Here is a 20,395-nt window from a genome sequence, read left to right on the forward strand (position 1 = left end):
GCCCCCTTATTACACATGTGATCCGGATATGGCGTGAAACACAAAAAAAATATTCTAACCAACATAAATGGCATAGTCATACTCCCCTATTCAATAACAATGCACTCCTTATTGGAAAACGACCTATAAGATACCCCAAATGGGAAAAGCAGGGCATACACACATTGGGAGATGTTTTCAACAAACGGGGTTTTTGTAGCTATCAAGATATACATAAAGAATTTAACCTCACCAGTTCCACATATTATTTTTACGCACAGTTATTGGATTGTTTGAAGGCTCATGGAGTCCCATTAAGGATACCAATTGAGCACCACAGATATCACAAATTCTTCTATGAAAGAGAGACATCGAGAGGCTTCGTATCTGATTTTTATCATCACTTACTAACGTCCTCGTATGGAATCCTCCCCCTAGACTCAGTCTGGAGGAGGGATATACCAGACTTGGAAATAGATTTTGATTGGCAAGAAGTCTGGGCAAACGTTCGAATTGCGTCACGTAACCCGGACCATCAACAAATTAATCTTAATTATATTCATAGGACATACCTGACTCCTATAAGATTGAACAGAATGGGACTTAAACAAGACTCCAGATGTTTCTTATACAAATGGGGATGAGGGTACATTTATGCACATGTATTGGGATTGCCCACCGGTTAAGATATTCTGGAAAGAAGTGTCCCAGCAATTATCAGAATTCTTATTTCTGAACATACCTGTACACCCCTCTGTATTGCTGTTGAATGATGTTTTTCAGTTTGCAGCCCCTATACAGCTAAAGAGACTAGTTTTATCCGGTCTCACAGCTGCTAAAAAGCTGATGACATCACGATGGTTTCAACCGGAAAAAATGTGCCGGAAGGTATGAGTTCTTACTAGGGATGCTCGATATTGGCTTTTTTACCGATACCGATATTCCGATATTGTCCAACTCTTAATTTCGATACCGATACCGATACCGATATCAACCGATACCGATATATGCAGGGTTTCCCCCCAAAAAAACGGAATAATTTCAGGTAACTAATAATTTCACTGGATGCATTCAAAAGGCTTTCTAAATGTAAGCATTATCTGTGCAAAATATGATAATTAAAAAAGTAAAAATTAACATTACATATCTCTTGTTGTTGAATTAAACCAACATGCATACTTTTGACAATAAATAAAATAAGAATTGGTTCTTACTTGCTTGCCTGGGTAAATAAAGGTTAAAAAAAAAAAAAAAAAAAAAAAAATTTTTTTTTTTTTTTTAACCGATACCGATATTTTCCGATATCACATTTTACTGCCGATATCGGCCGATAATATCGGTCGGCCGATAATATCGGACATCCCTAGTTCTTACCTATCTCGATGTGATTTATCTAGACATTTCTACAGCAAGAATTTTAGGTGTCAGTGAAACCAACATTGCAATCTGGTTAGAAGTGGTGGAGAGAATAAAAGCTAGCATATGAATTGTAGTGCCTGGTTAGAAACAAATGAAAATGGATGGATTATCCAAGTGGGGGTCCGGGGGGGTGAGCGAGCAAGAGCATATGTATGTAGGGTATTAGATAGCAAGTATTAGGTATATATCTCGTAAACTACATTTATAATGATTCAAATGGTGATTTCATTGGATGTTTACTGTTAATGCTTGTGTCTAGTTTGATGTTATGTTTAAAAAATAATAAAAAAAATATATATAAAAAAAGAAGAAAAAAACTTGTGTCCCAATACGGAACCCTGTGGAACACCACAAGTTACTCTTCTAAGATGTGATTCTGTATTATTAATATTTACATATTGAAACCTATTATCTAAATAACTTCTTAGCCAATGATGAGTGACACCTCGTATTCCATACCGTTCCATTTTTTGTAAAAGCAGGGAATGATCAATTGTGTCAAATGCTTTTACGTAAATCAATAAATACACCTATTGAGGGTTGTTTTTCATTAATTGCTGTTGATATATTTTCCACAAAAACTATTACTGCTAAGGATGTTGATCTATTGCTCCTAAAACCATATTGATGGTCACTCAATAATCCATATTTTTCAATAAAGCCATCAAGTCTATTTACAAAAAGAATTTCGAGTATCTTTGAAAATTTAGGTAGCAATGATATAGGTCTATAATTTGATATAGTATGTATGTCACCACTTTTAAAGATTGGAACTACCTTGGCCATTTCATCAGGAAAAATACCAGTCAAAAAGGATTTGTTACATATATAAGTGAATGGTTTGAGGACACAGTCAAAGACTTGATTTGATTTGATTTTTTATTTGTCTCGAACATAGAAACATAAAACAAGTTTAAAAAAACAAAGGTAAATAGTCAAAGACTATTTCCATACAATAAGTGTTCGAGAAGGAACAGGGGGAAGTAAAACAACTTGTCAAGCCCTGCCCCTTCCTTACAATATTTGACATTATAATTTAATAAAAATAAAAATAATATAACAAATAATACAAAATAAAATAAAAGTACAGTTTTTTATATATCCAAATATCCAACTTCTTTTATAGTTGACATGTCAATAGTATTACTGTTACAAAGGATCAGATTAAACCGAATATATATATTTATTGATTGATATATATTGCATAGTATTTGTATATCGTTTGATATCCCTTGTATATTCCTTGTACATATACACGGAATATCCCTTTAGCCTAGACCAGACCATAATATTTCATTCTCCTATTGGACAGCGGTCCACAGGCGCCAGGGCCATGCCTCCGGAGTCAGGTTCAAAGCCACCGTCAAGACATGTCTGTACATGCCCGGCCTTGCCCAGGAATACGAGACAGAAATGAGGTTGGCACTAGATTGTTCGCCGTGCATATAAATATGGCGCAGGTGAATACAGAAGTAGAGTTACCCAATAAGTTGAAGCCTCACCCACGATACTCCGTGCGGTGAAGTATGGCCTGTTTGGCCCCAACTAAGAGCATTGAGACCGCATGCGAATTAATAACTGAATTGTCAGAGTTTGGCGCTATACCGTCGAGTGCGACATATTTCTATTAAGTCAGTAATAGTCTATTTGTGTATAGTGTATCGTGCGGCTAAAGTTCTACAGTGACCAGCATCACCAACGCTTCCTCGTACCAGCTAGAGTGCTTATCCAGGCTGGGCTGCTTTCATGGCGCTTTCACCCGAGGAGACCTAGACGAGAACCGTGTGGACATGTACACTGGATTAATCTACCCGACGACTACATAGCCCTTTGCGGCTGGATTATATTTGTTTTGGTCCTGTGATTTATGGAGCGGAGAATCGCCGATGCCTACACGTGTGGGATTTACCCTGTGAGGAGCCACGTCGAGTCTGCGCCTCAGAGAGCCTGAGGCCGGCTAGCTTTCTTCACTGTGGAGCTACAGTCTACGGAGAACAGCTGTATTCGTCTGTGGATCAAGAGACTATTGCACCGTCTCCTGTACTTGGAGTCTCCTTAGTCATCGTTGACCAGACTCTCTACTACCGACAGATCCTCTACCCCTGCTGGCTTACAACCGGGGGGACCCTTCCAGTATCTCCCGCTATATATTACTAGTGTACCATAGATATAATTCCCTAAGATTCAGGTTGTATAATTACCTCCTGCGTAACCAGAGAATGGACATTCATTATTGATTTGCCTACGCACCTTCCTTTGCCTTATAAGCGCATCCAAAGTAAAATAGAGAAGTATATTATGTACCTTTTGCTGCAATAAATACTTAATTACAACTTTGTGTGGAACCGATTCATTGTGGGAAGTGTTCATCATATTTATATATCATGTACTGTATGGCCAGTAATTAAAGTACATAAAGCGGTAGTGGTTTAATGATACCATACTTATCAATACAGTCAGGGAATTGTACCCCTCAGTTACAATTACTATCAGTGGATTTCTTTTTCTTAAACTTTCTAACCACTTTCTAGCACATCACTCTCACAAACACCACAAGGAACATTGAGTTGCTGTTTGATGGTGAATCAGAATAAGTTTCACCATCTGTAGGGAGGTCAATTTCATTAGCCAAATTATGGCCTACATTAACACAATACTCATTAAAGTCATTAACAATTTCCTCTATACTTTGAATAAATGTATTGTCATTTTTAACAAGTATATTGTAAAGTCCTTTTTACTGGACTTTTTAATCATGTCATTAAGTACACCCCAAGTAGCCTTAATATTATTTTTATGCATTTGCAACAAATGATTATAGTAGTCTTTTTTGTGATCTCATAATATATGTCAATCTGTTTTTATAGTTTTTGTACTTGTCCTCCTTATCCTTTGTTCGATGTTTGATAAATTCCCTGTAGAGCCTATTTTTCTTAGTGCAAGCTTTTTCCAGACCCTTGGTTAGCCATGGTTTCACCCTCTTTTTAGGATTTTGTCTGCACTCCTTCAATGGACAATGTCGGAATGCTGCTGTAAATGTCCCTTGTGTTAATTGAAAACAGTAAGAGCTGTATTGAAATTACTTTTTGAAGGGTTGGGGTTAGTTTTTCTTGATTTCAGGTTCAGTGATGAAATAGTAGGTAATGAAATGGTAAACATTATATCCAAGTCTCCAAACAGTCGTTGCAAAAGCAGGAAACTGCAAATCCTTGTTGATTTTGACTAGCTAACCTCCGTCAATGAGATGTTCTGTTTACGTAGTGACAGAATTATGAAATAAGAGTAATTTAATGAGAATTAATCATTTTGAATGTACTTCACTTCATTATGATTTTATTACAAAAATAAAAGAATTATCCAAAAGACATCAGTGTAATGTGTACCAAAAACCGGTATTATTATACTTGAAGAATAATTGCCCAGCCCTAGATGCTAGTGTAAGTTTTAGTGTCTCAGCCTGGTTGTCGGTCGTTATCAGCCTTCATTGCCTCTCATGGCCATCTCTGCGTTGTGTATCGTTTTTTTCATGGAGGCAATAGTTCGGTGGAATTCTGTCCTCCCATGGCTTACTGGTTAAAACACCTATCTCTTCTCCCCCATTGCATTCGTTGAGTCGTCCATTCATATAAAAAATGGTAGTTTATTCACCATAAACAAAGGTTCTCATACAGCATGAAGTTAATTGAAAGTCTTTAAAAGGTTTGAGAAAAGAAACTAGATTGATAAGGCTCCGTTCTATATCTTGTTTGTGCGGCTCCTTCCTTGCTCGCTCTCTCCTCGTGGTTCGCTCTTTCCTCTCCCCCAGCCCTCCTTAGGAGGCTTAGGCTGGTTCTTTCTGTGTGTGTCTGCTTCAGTAGCAAGAAGAAACTGAACATAATGAGCGATCTACAACTCCCTTTTCTGTTATCTTTTAAGGAATGTAGCTCTATGTTGCTATGCGACCGTCCCCACTATCTGAAGTCGCCTAGCAACCTCACCTATCCCCTAAAAGAGAGACCCCTTTTCTTATCAATTGTTGTGACATCGGCCCTGGTTGCCTGGCAACTTTAACCTCAGTCCTATGAGGAAATCCTATAACCTTGTGTAGGAGATATGTCTTAGCTGGAATGGCCTCCTGCCCCCGGCCACCACCCCTGAGTCAGAGGCAGACACAACGCGCACAAAGTTCACGCGCGCCTGGCCTGGCACACAGAGTCCGACTTCAGAGCGCGCGGACGACAGACTGCAGCGCGGAGCCCTCCATAGAACCAGCAGCAGCACGAGCTCTCTCTCTCTCCCTCTCTCGCTCTCTCTCTCTCCCTCCCTCTCTCTCGCTCTCTCTCTCTCTCGCTCTCTCTCTCTCTCTCTCTCTCTCTCTCTCTCCCTCTCTCGCTCTCTCTCTCTCCCTCCCTCTCTCTCGCTCTCTCTCTCTCTCGCTCTCTCTCTCTCTCTCTCTCTCTCTCTCTCCTTCCCGCTCTCTCTCTCTCTCTCTCTCTCTCTCTCTCTCTCTCTCTCTCTCTCTCTCTCTCTCTATCTCCCCCCCCCTCTTTCTCTCCCCCCTCTTCCCCCCCCTCTCTCTCGCTCTCTCTCCCTCTCTCTCGCTCTCTAGTAGTAGTAGGTAGGGTGGGGGGGGGGGACACACTGCACAACTGTACAAGCAAAACTGTACATTGGAATATTGACAACCATACTTGGTCATTTACTATACATTAGAGGGGGTTGGGTTAAGACATTTGCAGGGGCCAGTTGGCTTCATGATAGTAATAATAATAATAATAATAATAATTACCATAATTAGCTGTCGGGAAACAAATAAAACGTGTAAATAAAACGTTATTATTATTATTATGCAATATAGTATAGTTCTTCAGACGGATTCCTACGCCACTATAAAACTACATTATCAATGGTTTGGCTGAACAAACAGACAGACAAGACAGGCAACCAGATATATAGACAGATAGACAAACAAACAGACAGACAGGCAACCAGATATATAGACAGATAGCCAAACAAACAAACAGACAGGCAACCAGATATATAGACAGATAGACAAACAGACAGGCAACCAGATATATAGCCAAACAAACAAACAAACAAACAGACAGGCAACCAGATATATAGACAGATAGACAAACAGACAGGCAACCAGATATATAGCCAAACAAACAAACAAACAAACAAACAGACAGGCAACCAGATATAGACAAACAGACAGACAGACAGACAGGGCGGGGTACTAAGTATAGTAATATGGTTTATTTGCATTGGGAAAGATACAGACACATTAGCTGGTTGAACAACATCTATTGAAAGATAGAGAGAAAACGAGAGAAAGAAAGAGAGGGGGAGAAAGAGACTGGAGAGAGAGAAAGAAAGAAAGGCAGGGAGAATAAAGAGAGAAAAAGAGAGCTGTACTGTATTGTACCCATTCTGCAATCTGTTAATAAAATTTTCAATCAATCAATCAATCAGTCGCGTGGCGCACGCCTCCCGCGCCGCCTCGAATCCAACCAAAGCGGAAAAGATAGCTTGCCGCTCGCGAGGCGTGCGCACGCCCGCTTGCGGCCAGTGTGCACAGAGTGTCCGTTAACATGGGAGCGGAAGTGAAGCGGCAGCCGCCCGTCCGTCCGTGTTCATTCGCGTTGTGTGTGCCCTGGGCGTTATCGTGGTTCCACTTTAACAAATAACCAGGTTTAGGAAAACCATGAATACACATTCACCTTTTTATAATCACAACGAAAACCAGCCATATCTTTCACTAGTGTAACTAACTATCTCAGTACATTTGAGCTGACTGAGACCTGCTATCGGCTCCACTACAGCAGACACCTTCACAGTTGTCTCTCACTACCATCCACGCACGTGCACACAAGAATGCGTTCCACTCGACTCTGCACCAAGTACCCACCTGGCTACTTTGCATAACAATAGCTCAGGTCGTCAGGTGTGTTCAAATACTACAGTTGGACCGTTCAACACAACCTGTGAATGAAGTGTTACATTCCATTCCTAGAGGCAATTAGGCATCGTCTTTATTTGCAAGGGAACATTTATGCGCATGCACGCGCGGGAGCATGTGCACGCGGCATCATTAAAACACAGTGCACCCCCTTATGAAATCACCACTGCTACCATCTCTCACTGTTTTCTCTCACTGCCGTCTCTCACTACGTCTCTCACTACCGTCTCTCACTACCATCTCTCACTACCATCTCTCACTGCTGTCTCTCACTACCGTCTCTCACTACAGTCTCTCACTGCTTTCTCTCATTGCCATCTCACTGCTTTCTCTCATTGCCATCTCACTGCTTTCTCTCATTGTCATCTCACTGCTTTCTCTCATTGCCGTCTCTCACTACCGTCTCTCACTGCCCTCCTCTGGCCACAATACAGTATCACAACAACACAGACCGACAAAGAGTGGAACAGAACTGACAGTGGAGTATGCAATGGTTTTAATACATGTGCATTGCTGTTATATAATACACTATACATCCCAATATCATGCCACATAGTAGCAAATGGACTCTGACCTTGCGAGATGGGAGGCTTAAGTTTCATCATTGTTCATTCAATACAATGTGTTCATTGTTGTATCATGACCAGATAGTAGTATATGATTTGGACCCTGTTTTTGTGTTTATAACTAACATTCAATTATAACTAACACTCAATTGTAGTTTTCTGGTTTCAGAAACATTGTTTTCTAATGTTTTTTTTCCCCTTCATCTGTCTCTTTCAGTCTGACTCCTGCAACGCCCACCTCAGACTCCAACCTCAGTCCATCGCCGAGGAAACCCACTCCGCCCCACATGCCAGGGGACCACGCCTCGTCCATCGACCTGGACAGTACAGACGGATACTCCCCCTTGTCCCCACCGGAGACCCTGCCACTCTCATTCCCAGAGGTAAGCTTGGACTGAAGAGATCAAAGCTAGAGAGTGCACTTCCTATCTACACAGTACAACCACTAACCACAGCAGTCCCACTGCTACCGCGCCATTAGAGTCAAATTCTTTCTTCCTCATTTGAGATTCAGTGGTGGTTGGAACACAGAATTTTCACATTACTGTCACTTAGTGGAAAGAGTTGATAAAACAGTGAATCATTTCCAATTATCAAATTAACAAGAACTGGATAATCAATTACACCGAACGCTGGCCTGAGACAAAATTAGATGTATTCTGGATGAAATGCCCCTTTTTCAAGTTCTGCTGATCTCATACTAATCTATATCACAAGACTACTTTCTGCCAGTGATGTTTTCTTTTTTCTTTTATTTTTTTAAATATTTTTTTGTTCTCTCTTTTTCTGTATTTTTTCTCGCATCCCAATTTAGTCGTTATGCCAATTCCCTTCCTGGTTGTTGCGCGCATTGCCCCACTGTCGGCCTAGGGAGTTTGTAGAACTACCACATGCCTCCTCCGATACATGTGGAGTCAGCCAGCCGCTTCTTTTTACCTGACAGCGAGGAGTCTCACTGGGGGAATGTAACGCGTGCAGAGGTTCACGCTATTTCCCCCCGATCCCCTCCCTGCTGAACACGCGCCCGACAGACCAGTAGGAACTAGGGATGCACGATATTGATTTTGACACCGATACCGATAACTTTATGCTCCTCAAGCCGATAACCGATATCGATAACCGATATTTATTGTATTATAAAAAAAAAATGTATATATATTTTTTTTTATCAATTTTTTTTTCAACATGAAACAAAACATATAACAATACAATAATAATACATAAAAAGACTTCCCAGGACAATAACTTAACACCAACTTAAATGTGACCTAACCAGACAACAGAAACAAAAGCCAAGACAACAGTTTTGACTGATAAAGTGACCATATTTATTTTTCCAAATGAAAATTCACAATCCGTCAACAACTTGTAATACATCCAACCTAAGACGCTCAAAGCTTTTTGTTCTTCTTTTTTCAAAGCGGAGCCTTGAAAAAAAGGCTTTGAGTGGACACATCACCACCACAACAAGTCACCTGCGGCATCAAGTCAAGTCAGTTTAATTTGTATAGCACATTTCCAGGCAGCGGCAGCTGACACCAAAGTGCTTCACAAGCAAGTTGATAAAAACAAAATAGTGTGAGGCAAGGTATAAGATTAAAAGAAAGAAAAAAAAACATAGCAAAGCAACAAAAACAAAACAATATGGTGCAAGATATAGGATTAAAAACATAATAAAGCAATGAAAGTAATAAAAACTGGTAGGACACAGTAAAACAAAGAGGATAGAAGGGCCAGGGGTCTAGTGGTGGTTAAGTAGGGGGGAAGGCCAAGGAGAACAGGTAGGTTTTCAAGAGTGATTTAAAAGCCTGTACGGTCTGGGCAGTCCGTACGCTGAGGGGGAGGCTGTTCCACAGTCTAGGCGCTGCGGTGGAGAAAGCTCTGTCTCCCCTAGTCTTGAGCCTGGTTCTGGGTACCACCAATAGCATCTGGTCAGCTGATCTGAGGGATCGGTGGGGGGTGTGGCGGTGCAGGAGCTCGGACAGATAGGAGGGAGCCGTGCCATTTAATGATTTAAAAACATTTAGTGCTAATTTAAAATCGATCCTGAAGCTAACAGGCAGCCAGTGGAGCGAGGCCAAAACTGGGCTGATGTGTTCGTGTTTTCTTGTTTTGGTGAGGAGGCGCGCGGCTGCGTTCTGCACCAGTTGTAGGCGGCGGAGGAGGGACTTGTCGATGCCCGTGTACAGAGCATTGCAGTAGTCGAGGCGGGTGGTGACAAAGGCATGTATCACCGTCTCTAGGTTACTTTGGGAGAGGTATGCCTTTGTCTTCGCCAGGAGTCTAAGGTGGTAAAAGCTGTTTTTCACTACGGCGCTGACCTGTCTATCGAATTTAAAATTGCTGTCGAAGATGACCCCGAGGTTCCTGACAGAGGTGGAGAGGTTTGGGCCCAGGGGACCAAGTGCGTCAATGAGGGGGGGCGGGGGGGCACTATTAAAAACAATGACCACCACCGCTATGATGGTGTTAAAAGCCTACGACGCTAGAAGCTAGAAGCTGCTGTGAATCCAAAGCCAGCTATTGATGAGTCGTTTGCTAAATTAAAGAAGTTTGACAGAAATGACCCAAGGGCTCAAGCCGCTAGCTTTTAAGCAGTCCTTGGTGGTACAAATTAACCTGGCTACTACGGAGCAATAAGTGACTGCGTTCAACCGAGGGTTGCATCACAGCCATGGAAGGGGGGCTAGCTTTGCTTAGCTCCTCGCGTCGTCGTAGGCTTCTAAGTTAACACAATAACACACCGTCGTAGCGGTGGTGATGCCGCAGGTGACCCGTCAGGCTGGATGTATTACAAGTTGTTGCCCTTTTCCCTCCTTGTGGAACTTCTGCATTGCATTTATTACAAATAGCAAGAAAACGTTTTCCTCTGAAATTCCGAGTACCGACGCGGCCATCTTTGTTGTCAACGTCCGCGCTGATTCAGAAACTTACGTGGCTACGTCACAGCCAAGAAAGGGAGCGCTGGATTTGTGTAAAACGCCCTGTTCCTAAACCACACGCTGTCAGTCGTACCACAGTACTGGCAAAACGGGATGAGCCTACAGTCAAAACAAACGCACTTCATTCCAATTCACCCACACAGCATTTTTTTTTACCAAAAAATATATTATATTATCGGAGCTATTAATAGCGTTATCGGGTTTATCGGGATGACGTCATAATTGCTGATATCGGCCCGATAATTATCGTGCATCCCTAGTAGGAACCACAGTTTACAACGACCAGGACACATACCCCGCCGGCTTCCCACCCGCTAACACTGCCAATTGTGTTAGTAGGGATGACTGACCAAGCCGGAGGTACCGCTGACAGCTGGATTCGATCCCAGAGTCTCTGCGGTGGTAGGCGAGTGCATTCTCCACTGCGCTACCCAGCCGCCCCAGTGATGTGTTTTCTGATGTATCCATCACTGTCTGTTTCCTTCAGGCTCCAACCACACTGTTGGACACCAGTGCGCTCCGTTCCAGAGCACAGCTAGCTAAGAAACGCGCCCCTCGGTCACGGCCGAGCAGAGCTGCCCGTCTGGCTGTGCCTCCAGAGGGACAGGCCGGCGCTACAGAGGACTGGCTCTACAGAGATTCCACAGGTCAGTGAGAGAGCATGATGCCTCTAGCACAGGCATTCTCAAAGTGTGGCCCGCAGGCCAATGGCGGCCCTCAGAAAAGTTTCTGGTGGCCCACGATGAGTTGAGGTGTAAATGCATTATAATCTTTGTTAATATTTTTTCCCATTCAAAAACATCCAAAAGCACATAACACTGACAGTCTCTGTTCTTAACACATTCCCAGCCAATCACGTATATATACGTGATTGGGAGCCGACGCTTGACGGCCAATCACGTATATATACGCTTTTAACTCGTTTTTTCTTTTATTCGATTTTAATATCCTATTCAATGTCACAGAGCTGTATTTTGGCTGGAAAAGGCATATTGGGACTCCGAAAGTGCAGTACCGGCCAGATCCTGGTATTGGCGCTGTCTCGAGAATGCAGTAATCCTTGTTGCAGACTTGGTGTCACATTTTTTACGCTCCGGGGGGACTTTTCTGTTAGCCTGAAGCGAGGGCTTCACCAGATCGCATGGAATACTTTTTGCGACGCCGAATTCATTATGCAGTAAAGGAATATGGCATCAGCCAATGGACATATGATCTAGCACAGGGGTTCCCAACCTTTTTTCCCCCAGGGACCCCCAAACATCTCTGATGAAATTCCTGGACCCCCCTCCTAATAAAATACCATAAAATACCTTTTTTTGTCATTTTAATACTTTTTTTTGTCATTTTAATAACAAACTGCTTATACACAGGCATATGCATCATAATTAGACCCACTATGCTTCTTTGACTTGTGCCTTCAATCAACAAATCTCATCTTGCACCATATGTATTTCAAAATGTTGGCCAATATTCAAATCCTGTATTCATCCTCTCAAATCAGGCCCTAATGGTGAACGGTTTGCATTTATGTTGAATGAAGTAAGAATCCACTGCAGTAAAAATATCCTCACCTCGAGTGGTGGTAGTAAGGTTGACTGACATGAGAATGTCCTGCTTCAGATCCTCATTTTCGATATACTGCACATAAACGATGAGCACAGCCTCGTCTGCGACAGTTGTAGTTTCATCAAGTTGTATGGCAAATGGACCCTTTCTAAGCTTTTCTGACAGCTGCTGCTCGCAATCACTTGACATCTTATCAATTCGGTCTTTCACTACATTGTTCGAGAGTGGTACTGATTTTAGTTTATACGCCACCTGTGGGCCGCACAGTTTCTAAACCATTTTGATGCAGGCTGGTTTGATGAGCTGCTCGCCAATATTGTGCGGTTTCTTTGCTTTTGCAATTAAAAGCGAACACTCAAAGGAGACTTCGGTAGCCTTCTGTAAATCACTGCCACCCCTGCTCCACGCTACTCTAACATCAACGGGCTTGTTCGCCTTGAGAGACTGTTCTTTCCTCCGAAAAAAGTCCAGATCCTTCCCAACGGTTTCTGGGTGCTTAGACGCCTGATGTCTCTTCAGCTTGCTGGGCTTCAGGCTCGAGTTTGCCAACTTTTCTCCACAAATCACACACTCAGGTCATTTGTCTGGTCCCTCAGTGAAGCCCATGGTGATGTAATTTTCGCGATTGCTGTAGGTCCTAACTTTTTTTGCAGATGAGCTGCCGTTAGGGCTGGGCGATATGACCAAAAACGTTATCGCGATAAAATTATAAAATAATTTTCATATAATTTGATATCGATAATTATCGTCGATATAATGTCTGTCAAGTTTAATTAACTTCTTATGCTGCTGCGAATGTCTCGAGTTGAGTTGATGTCGTCATCAGTCCGCGCACGTTAGCAGTTAGCCGACAAGCGGAATATCTCATGACAATGTAATAAATATGACACTAAAATACTCTCTTCCGCCACAATATATTGAAACGACGTCCACTGTATACCCCACACTACTATAAACGTGGCCTCAGAATTCACGCCACACACATACTCGGCACGTAAATATATAAAACATCGCCGTGCAAGCTAGTTATCCTAGCCAGCCTGTTGTTTCTAAGCGAATGTCTCGAGTCGAGTTGATGTCGTCATCAGTCCGCGCACGTTAGCAGTTAGCCGACAAGCGGAGTATCTCATGAGACAATGTAATAAATATGACACTAAAATACTCTCTTCCGCCACAATATATTGAAACGACGTCCACTGTATACCCCACACTACTATAAACGTGGCCTCAGAATTCACGCCACACACATACTCGGCACGTAAATATATAAAACATCGCCGTGCAAGCTAGTTATCCTAGCCAGCCTGTTGTTTCTAAGTGGTGTATTCCATGACAATGTGCTAAATATGACACAAAAATATTCTCTTCCGCCACAATATATTGAAACGACGTCCACTGTATACCCCACACTACTATAAACATGGCCTCAGAATTCACGCCACACACATACTCGGCACGTAAATATATAAAACATCGCCGTGCAAGCTAATTAGCCTAGCAAGCCTTGTTGTTGAGTGAGTCCTACCTCTGGGTCTCCTTCCGGGTCTCCTTCCGGGTCTCCTTCGCTCTCGGCCATCTCCTTCACTGATTGGTTGTTAGTGCGTGCTCATATCCAAGCTTGGAAAATCGATATATCGAAACTTTGCGACCACGTTTCATGTTTATTTCGAGGAAATAATTTATCGCGATAGTTATCGTTATCGTTTTATCGCCCAGCCCTAGCTGCCGTCATCTCCTTTTCGTTTGTCACACATTTTCGCCTCTGGCGGCTGACTGCAGACGAGCCGAGAAAGTTAACTAGCGTGCTAGGCTAGCTACGGAAAGTGATAGTCAACTGATTCGCGTTTTAGCGGCTACCCGGTAGCCTACTGTTAACGTTCAAAAATCATGTCTAGATGTTTATTTATTTAACTTTATTTTTTATTGTAGTGGAGAGACTATTCATGCTTCTGATGATAAAAATATGCTAATTAAATATTTATTTGAAAAAAGAAAAAAAAACTCAAATCATCTGTGGTCTGGCGGACCCCCTGCGCCCCATGGCGGACCCCAGGTTGGGAATCACTGATCTAGCAGATGGCGATCAAATAACTGGAAAATTCTTTTTGGAATCCAACCGGCCACAGGTAAGAGCAATTTGACGTCAATTTCAGCTTGATCGTGCAAGGATTTAATAGCCATCCCCCTGCTCAGCCTATGTTGTGGTAATAACGAATGCCGTTATTGGTAATCAATAATCAGAAACGACTTCCCCAGCCCCCCCCCCCCCTTTCATGTATTCATGATGGAACTTAATACCGATAATATGCATTTGGATTTCTAACTCTGGATGGGGAAGGGACGAAACGCCATCGATTTAACGTTATTAGCTTAGCGCCTTATAAATAGCTTTGCAGGAATTATCCCAGATCATTCCGATATAACACTCATATTCACCACGGTATAAAACGGGAACGTATTAATGAATTTTTTTTTTCTTTATCGCATATTGAACGGAAGGTTCATACTGTCAATTGACAATGACATTGGATCCATAGCTATAATATAAAATAGATTTAGCTCTACAAACAACGTGACGCACAGTGAACGTTTGTAATGGAAAGGTGGCCTTCCTAGAGTGGGGCCCATCTAATGGCTGGCCGGGAATGTGTTAATGAAGATTCTGTCAAAAGAGAAGTGCGTCTCACAACATTTGCTAGTCCTATCACCAACTATCACTTATTTGAATGAGATTGAGACACACCAGTGACTTTGTCCTCCTCCCTGTCACAGAGGAAAAAGTAGAGAGTAAGCAGGAGTCGGATTCTGAGGAGCAGGCTAAAGGAGGTGATCCCCACTCTGCTGTCTCCTCCCAGCCACAGAGGGTCCCCATCTTCCCTGGCATGGACCCTTCAGCACTGAAGGTGAGCCAACAGCAATGAACCTGAAAGGCAGACCGTCGACTCGCTCTGTCTTGTCTTTTTATAGGCAGTTTCAAGTTGACAACAAAATCAAACATAAACCAGAATGCTAGTATGGACTAGGTTTTGATTTGAAATCAGCTGTAGTCTTGGCTCTTTCTTTAGCAACACATCAAATATTCCACTGAAACGTTCTATACTGTTAGATGACATCTCCTCTGGTTTTTTCCTCTGTTTGTGTCCTGTCCTGGTCCTTCTCAGGCCCAGCTGAAGAAGAGGGGCGACTCTGAGGGTCAGGTGGGCAGTCTTGCTCCCTCTCCCTCCCAGCTGTCCCGCTCTCCTAAGTCCCCTTTCCTACCACGAGCGGCCCGCGTACTGCCGCAATCTGCTGGGAAAGAAAACGGGTAAGGTACAAACTATGGACAGGGTAGAATACAGTCAACTGTTCATTCCAGTCTGTGCTTCCTTCCTCTGCCTGCTGCTTGTTTTGTGCTTTAACCGTCTCTCTGTTTCTCTCATCAGCGAAGAGGACTCGCCACAGTGGCTGAGGGAGCTCAAATCTAAGAAGCGCTTGAGTCAGTATGAGAATGACAGCTAAATGAATGAGCAGGTGAGCTATTTTCAATCACTTTATTTATTTGTATTTAGTTTAGTTTTTTATACATTTGAACCCTTTCACTACCACACTACCAAATGGTTAACCCTTTCACTGCGACAATACAGAAGGTTAACCCTTTCACTGCTACACGACAAAGGGTTAACCCTTTCACTGCTACACTACAGAAGGTTACACAGTCTGTAGTGTGGTAGTGAAAGGTTAACCTTCTGTAGTGTGGTAGTGAAAGGGTTAATCATATTTTCCTATCTTTTATTATCCCTTTTTCATGTGTGGTTGTGTTATTGTCCGTTTTCCTATCTCTGTACTTTGCCGTCGGTACATACATTTTACTCGCAGGGAGGAAATAAAGAACCAGTTTATCTCTCATTATCCCAGTGTGTATCTTTGACTTAAAATGAGTCAAAGAAAAGCTCATCATTGTTTGCCTTGTCCGTGCCTCTTTAATAATGTCCTTTTCTGTTCCCTCCTCAAGGTTGCCTTAAAACAGAAGAATCTGTATGAAAACAGAAGCCTTAACGTTTTTGGACCCGGAGATGATGGGATGGGGAGGGATTCTACTGCTGCTGATGTATTTTCTACTCACTTTTCTTTGTCCTCTTCCCACCTGGGTCTGCGTACATGTGCATGGTGCCTTTTTTGTCTGAGAGTCTCGGTCTCACGGAGGAAACGAGCAAGGGGGAAAAAAGACCATCGGGCTGCTTCGCTTGTCCATTTCACTGCTCGTCCCTCTGGACCATCTCTGAGTCGGGGGAGGGGACTTCGCATAGAGACACTTCAACCCTGATAGAAGCACTACGGAGGTGTGAAGGGGGGGGCAATTCCTCCCTGCCAGATTGCATTTCGGGGAACTTGTGGGACCACACAACGCCTCTTTAACCTGGAAGTGCTTCGACATGAGCTGGAGGACGGCCTTTTTCCTCCAAAAGATCACCTTTGTATTTTGTTTCCTGGTTTTAATATTATTTACAAGGTGTCTTCCTTTATCTGTGTGATGTGTCTGTGTATCAGTCAGTGAAGGTGGTGGTGGACACGAGCTTTGCCATAGGAGCACACGTCTGTTTTTTTTCTGTTTATTGATCATAGAGAACAAAACCCTGCTGACCTGATTGTCAGTGGGCTTGTATATTCTATTAGTACCTGTAATTATGAAATGTTATATTTTGTACTGTCACAGATTTAAAAGAGACAAAGAATGCTAGTTTTTACGGCATTAAAAATCATCACTACAATAGAGGCCTCCCAAGCCTTTTTCTCCAATACACTCCATGACTTTTAAATACGGCATCTGAATCTGTTGTGTAGATTGTTTAAATGTCTTGTTTCTCTTTGTTGGAAGAAGGATGGTGGAGGTTTGGCCAGTGACTTTGCATCTCTCAATCGTACAAACATTCCTTATCTGCACTGCTCACAAACACACTCCTCACAAACACACTCCTCAACCTTGCATCAAAACACTAATCAACGCATCTTTCCATCCTTCACTTCACTCTCTTTACCTCCTCAAATAGATCAAATGATTGATTATGTGACTAAATTAATGGGTGAGGATTGCGAGGACAACTTTCTGACTGTCAACTATGAGCCATACATTCATCATGTACTCTTCGGATTCCCTGGCCTGGATCATGTTTTGCCAGAAAGTCTTTTAAAATGTTTGTGACAACAAAATGTGCAATTCCCCCCCCCCCCCCCCCTCTCTGTCATTCAAATGATATGCATGCACAATCTGCTCCAATACCAAGCTTAGCTTATTCTCTTGACTGGCCAAGAGGCAGCAGCCTGGTTTGAATGGGTGGGGGGGGGGGGGGGGTTTATTGAAGCAAGATTGCTCACACCAGAAAATTCTAAAGACGAGCATGAAATAAACTTGTCGTGTTGTCAAGTGGCTTGAAGACCTCATTAAGAACAAATCAATATCACTTTTAACTTGACAAATGACTTGAAACATCAAATTGTTATCTTTCAGTTTTCTGACCGGGTAATCCTGCGACAAGAAATATGCTCCTGGTGACGTTTGGCCCTTGGCCACTACAGCAGTATGGATATGTAGTAGAGTGTTGGGGGTGGCGTAACACTACTCTGTGGGGAAGATCAGTTCACTATGAGGATGGGTCTACTTTTCCCTCCATTTTGCTGCATACTGATTTGACTATTGTTCCTCTTATATTAGCCACATACCCCACTTGCTCTACATCCATGAAGCACTTTTGTCACTTGATGCACTACAGCACTGACCTCTGCTCCCCTCTCTTATCAGTCATGTCTCCCATATTTTTGGTAGAATCACGTTGGAATACTAATGCAATACAAGTGAATGTTTTGATTGAATATTTGGAGTCATTGCCCCCGATTATTCTATACTTGACATTTTACTTTGTCATAAATTGTTGATTTGAGGGTTTATTTTTTATCAGTCTATTTGTTCTTTTTTATTTGAAAGTAAAATATGTATATTACACTGTTGTAATGGCCAGTGTCCTAAATTGTAAATTCTTAATAAAAGTTTACATGAGTTGAGCAACAAACTCAGCTTGGTGTTTCTCTGGCTAAATTTCTTTAGCATATCAGTCATTTGAATATTCAAAAGGTTGAAACCTTCCATGGGAATTAACGGGAATCAAATATAAGGATGTGAGTCACATATGACAGACGGGTGTTTTGAGCAGTCACTAGATTGGAATGAACAAACTACACACGGCACAAGGGTCTGTGTACGTTTTGATAGTTAAAACGGAATTTTTTTTTAAATATGACGTGTTTTCCTGTTTCAGTTTTAAACCAAAATCGAAAAAACGAGGAAAAACAGAAATACGGAGCTGTTTTTCGTATTTTGGTTTGGTGTAAGAATCGAATGAAAAAAGGAGTAAATAATGGACCAATGTTAGGGTAAAGAACTACTGCCGAAAGTGTCTATGGGGTAGAATTTCCCGTGTATACTTCCCCTGGAAGCTGCCTCCGAACGGACCAAACTTTTCCCGAATCCTGTCGGCAAACAAGCTAGAACACGCCGGTCGCCTAAATATTAAAGGCAACCACCTTGTGTCTAACCACGCCCAACTTGCGTCTAGCCACGCCCCTGCTTCGTCGCGGCAGCATTATGTAGCAGTAATCCGCCCTTTTTTACTATCCAGAACTAGCTCAATTGGCAGCGCTGCATTGCTGTTGCTGGCAATTTTTTTTTCATTTTTTTTTTTTTTTTAACGTGCATTCGCATTCTTTCGCCGTTAAGTTTAGGCATAACTTTAAGCATTGTTTCGGAGTTGGTTAAGGTTAGGCATTGTTTTTCGGAGTTGCTTAAGGTTAGAAGGGTTAAGTTTAGGCGCTGTTAAGGAGCTGGTTAAGGTTAGAGTTTGTCTTAGAGAATGGCAATATTTTTTAACGTGCATTCTTTCGCCGGTTAAGTTTAGGCATTGTTTCGGAGTTGGTTAAGGTTAGGCATTGTTTCGGAGTTGCTTAAGGTTAGAAGGGTTAAGTTTAGGCGCTGTTAAGGAGCTGGTTAAGGTTAGAGTTTGTCTTAGAGAATGGCAATAGACAGCCTATTTCCGCGCTGCAGCTCTCTCGCGCTGCCGTGGTCACATGGGCGTATTGGCCAATCAGAGAAACGCTAAACACAAGTTGGTTGCCTAAAATATTCACGCGTCCCGGTCATGTAGTAAATTCTTCAGGCAAAGCCGTTGCAGGAAAATATTGTGCACTTCACACGTTTCTATAATTGTTTTGTCGAAACCGGAAAGCCTGTAGCCTGTACTTCCGTTTACACACTTTAGGAGGCATATCTTGTCCAGCCTAGGGCCGGGGTTATTATAGCACACAGCAAGGTCCTCCTTCCAAAAGCAGATAAACAGGATTGGTCACACAGACAACAATCATCTTCTTGCTCTTTCTCTCTCTCTTCTCTTACTCACGTCCTCTCTTTACTTACAGGTTTCGTCTGTCTGTCTCCATTTTCTATGCCTCTTGATTGGGCTTTGATTGCGCTCACCTGTCCCGTGGCACGGGGACCCGTGCGCGTCTGACACAGGTGCGCAGCATTGGGGTTGACGTGCGCTGCTCTGCCGGGAGTCTCCTCGGATCTCCTAAGTGCATATGCCATGGCCTTGGCCGATACATAGCGGCCTTCTATTACCATGCCAGCCGGTCTGCCACAGGAAATATAAGGGTTTTTTTGCAGGCTGTATTGCAAACCCTTGTAATAGGGGGGAAAAGGTGACAGTTGAACCTTTACCCAGGGATACTTCAGCGAAAAACAATGCTGATATTTTGAGCATACCAAAACTGTCAACAGGTACTGAGAGATAATGAGTTAGAACATGTCCTGATGTCACCAGAGGACACTGAACCCTTGTGTTAATTTCAGCTCAATGTAATTATGGACAATCTGCAATCCATGTTGCTACTTTTTCATCTACATCATTTCATTGAGCTATAATTAACAACACAAGGATACAGTGTCCTCCAATTAC

At 42.5% G+C, this 20,395-nt stretch overlaps 1 protein-coding gene across 1 annotated transcript in view; it reads left to right on the plus strand.

Annotated features, from left to right (window-relative positions):
- Positions 1 to 18,471, plus strand: part of LOC311229407 (uncharacterized protein) — a 78,611-nt gene extending 60,140 nt beyond the window's left edge. The window contains exons 8-13 of the mRNA XM_084315491.1: positions 8,123 to 8,288; positions 11,335 to 11,494; positions 15,186 to 15,316; positions 15,575 to 15,717; positions 15,836 to 15,923; positions 16,405 to 18,471. Coding sequence (XP_084171617.1) covers positions 8,123 to 8,288; positions 11,335 to 11,494; positions 15,186 to 15,316; positions 15,575 to 15,717; positions 15,836 to 15,911 — 676 coding nt within the window. The 3' untranslated portion in view covers positions 15,912 to 15,923; positions 16,405 to 18,471. The remainder of the gene's footprint in view (positions 1 to 8,122; positions 8,289 to 11,334; positions 11,495 to 15,185; positions 15,317 to 15,574; positions 15,718 to 15,835; positions 15,924 to 16,404) is intronic.
- The last annotated feature ends 1,924 nt before the right edge of the window (positions 18,472 to 20,395 follow it).

Source organism: Notolepis coatsorum (assembly GCF_963971535.1).
Source record: "Notolepis coatsorum genome assembly, chromosome: 1".
In the NCBI taxonomy this organism is placed as follows: domain Eukaryota; kingdom Metazoa; phylum Chordata; class Actinopteri; order Aulopiformes; family Paralepididae; genus Notolepis; species Notolepis coatsorum.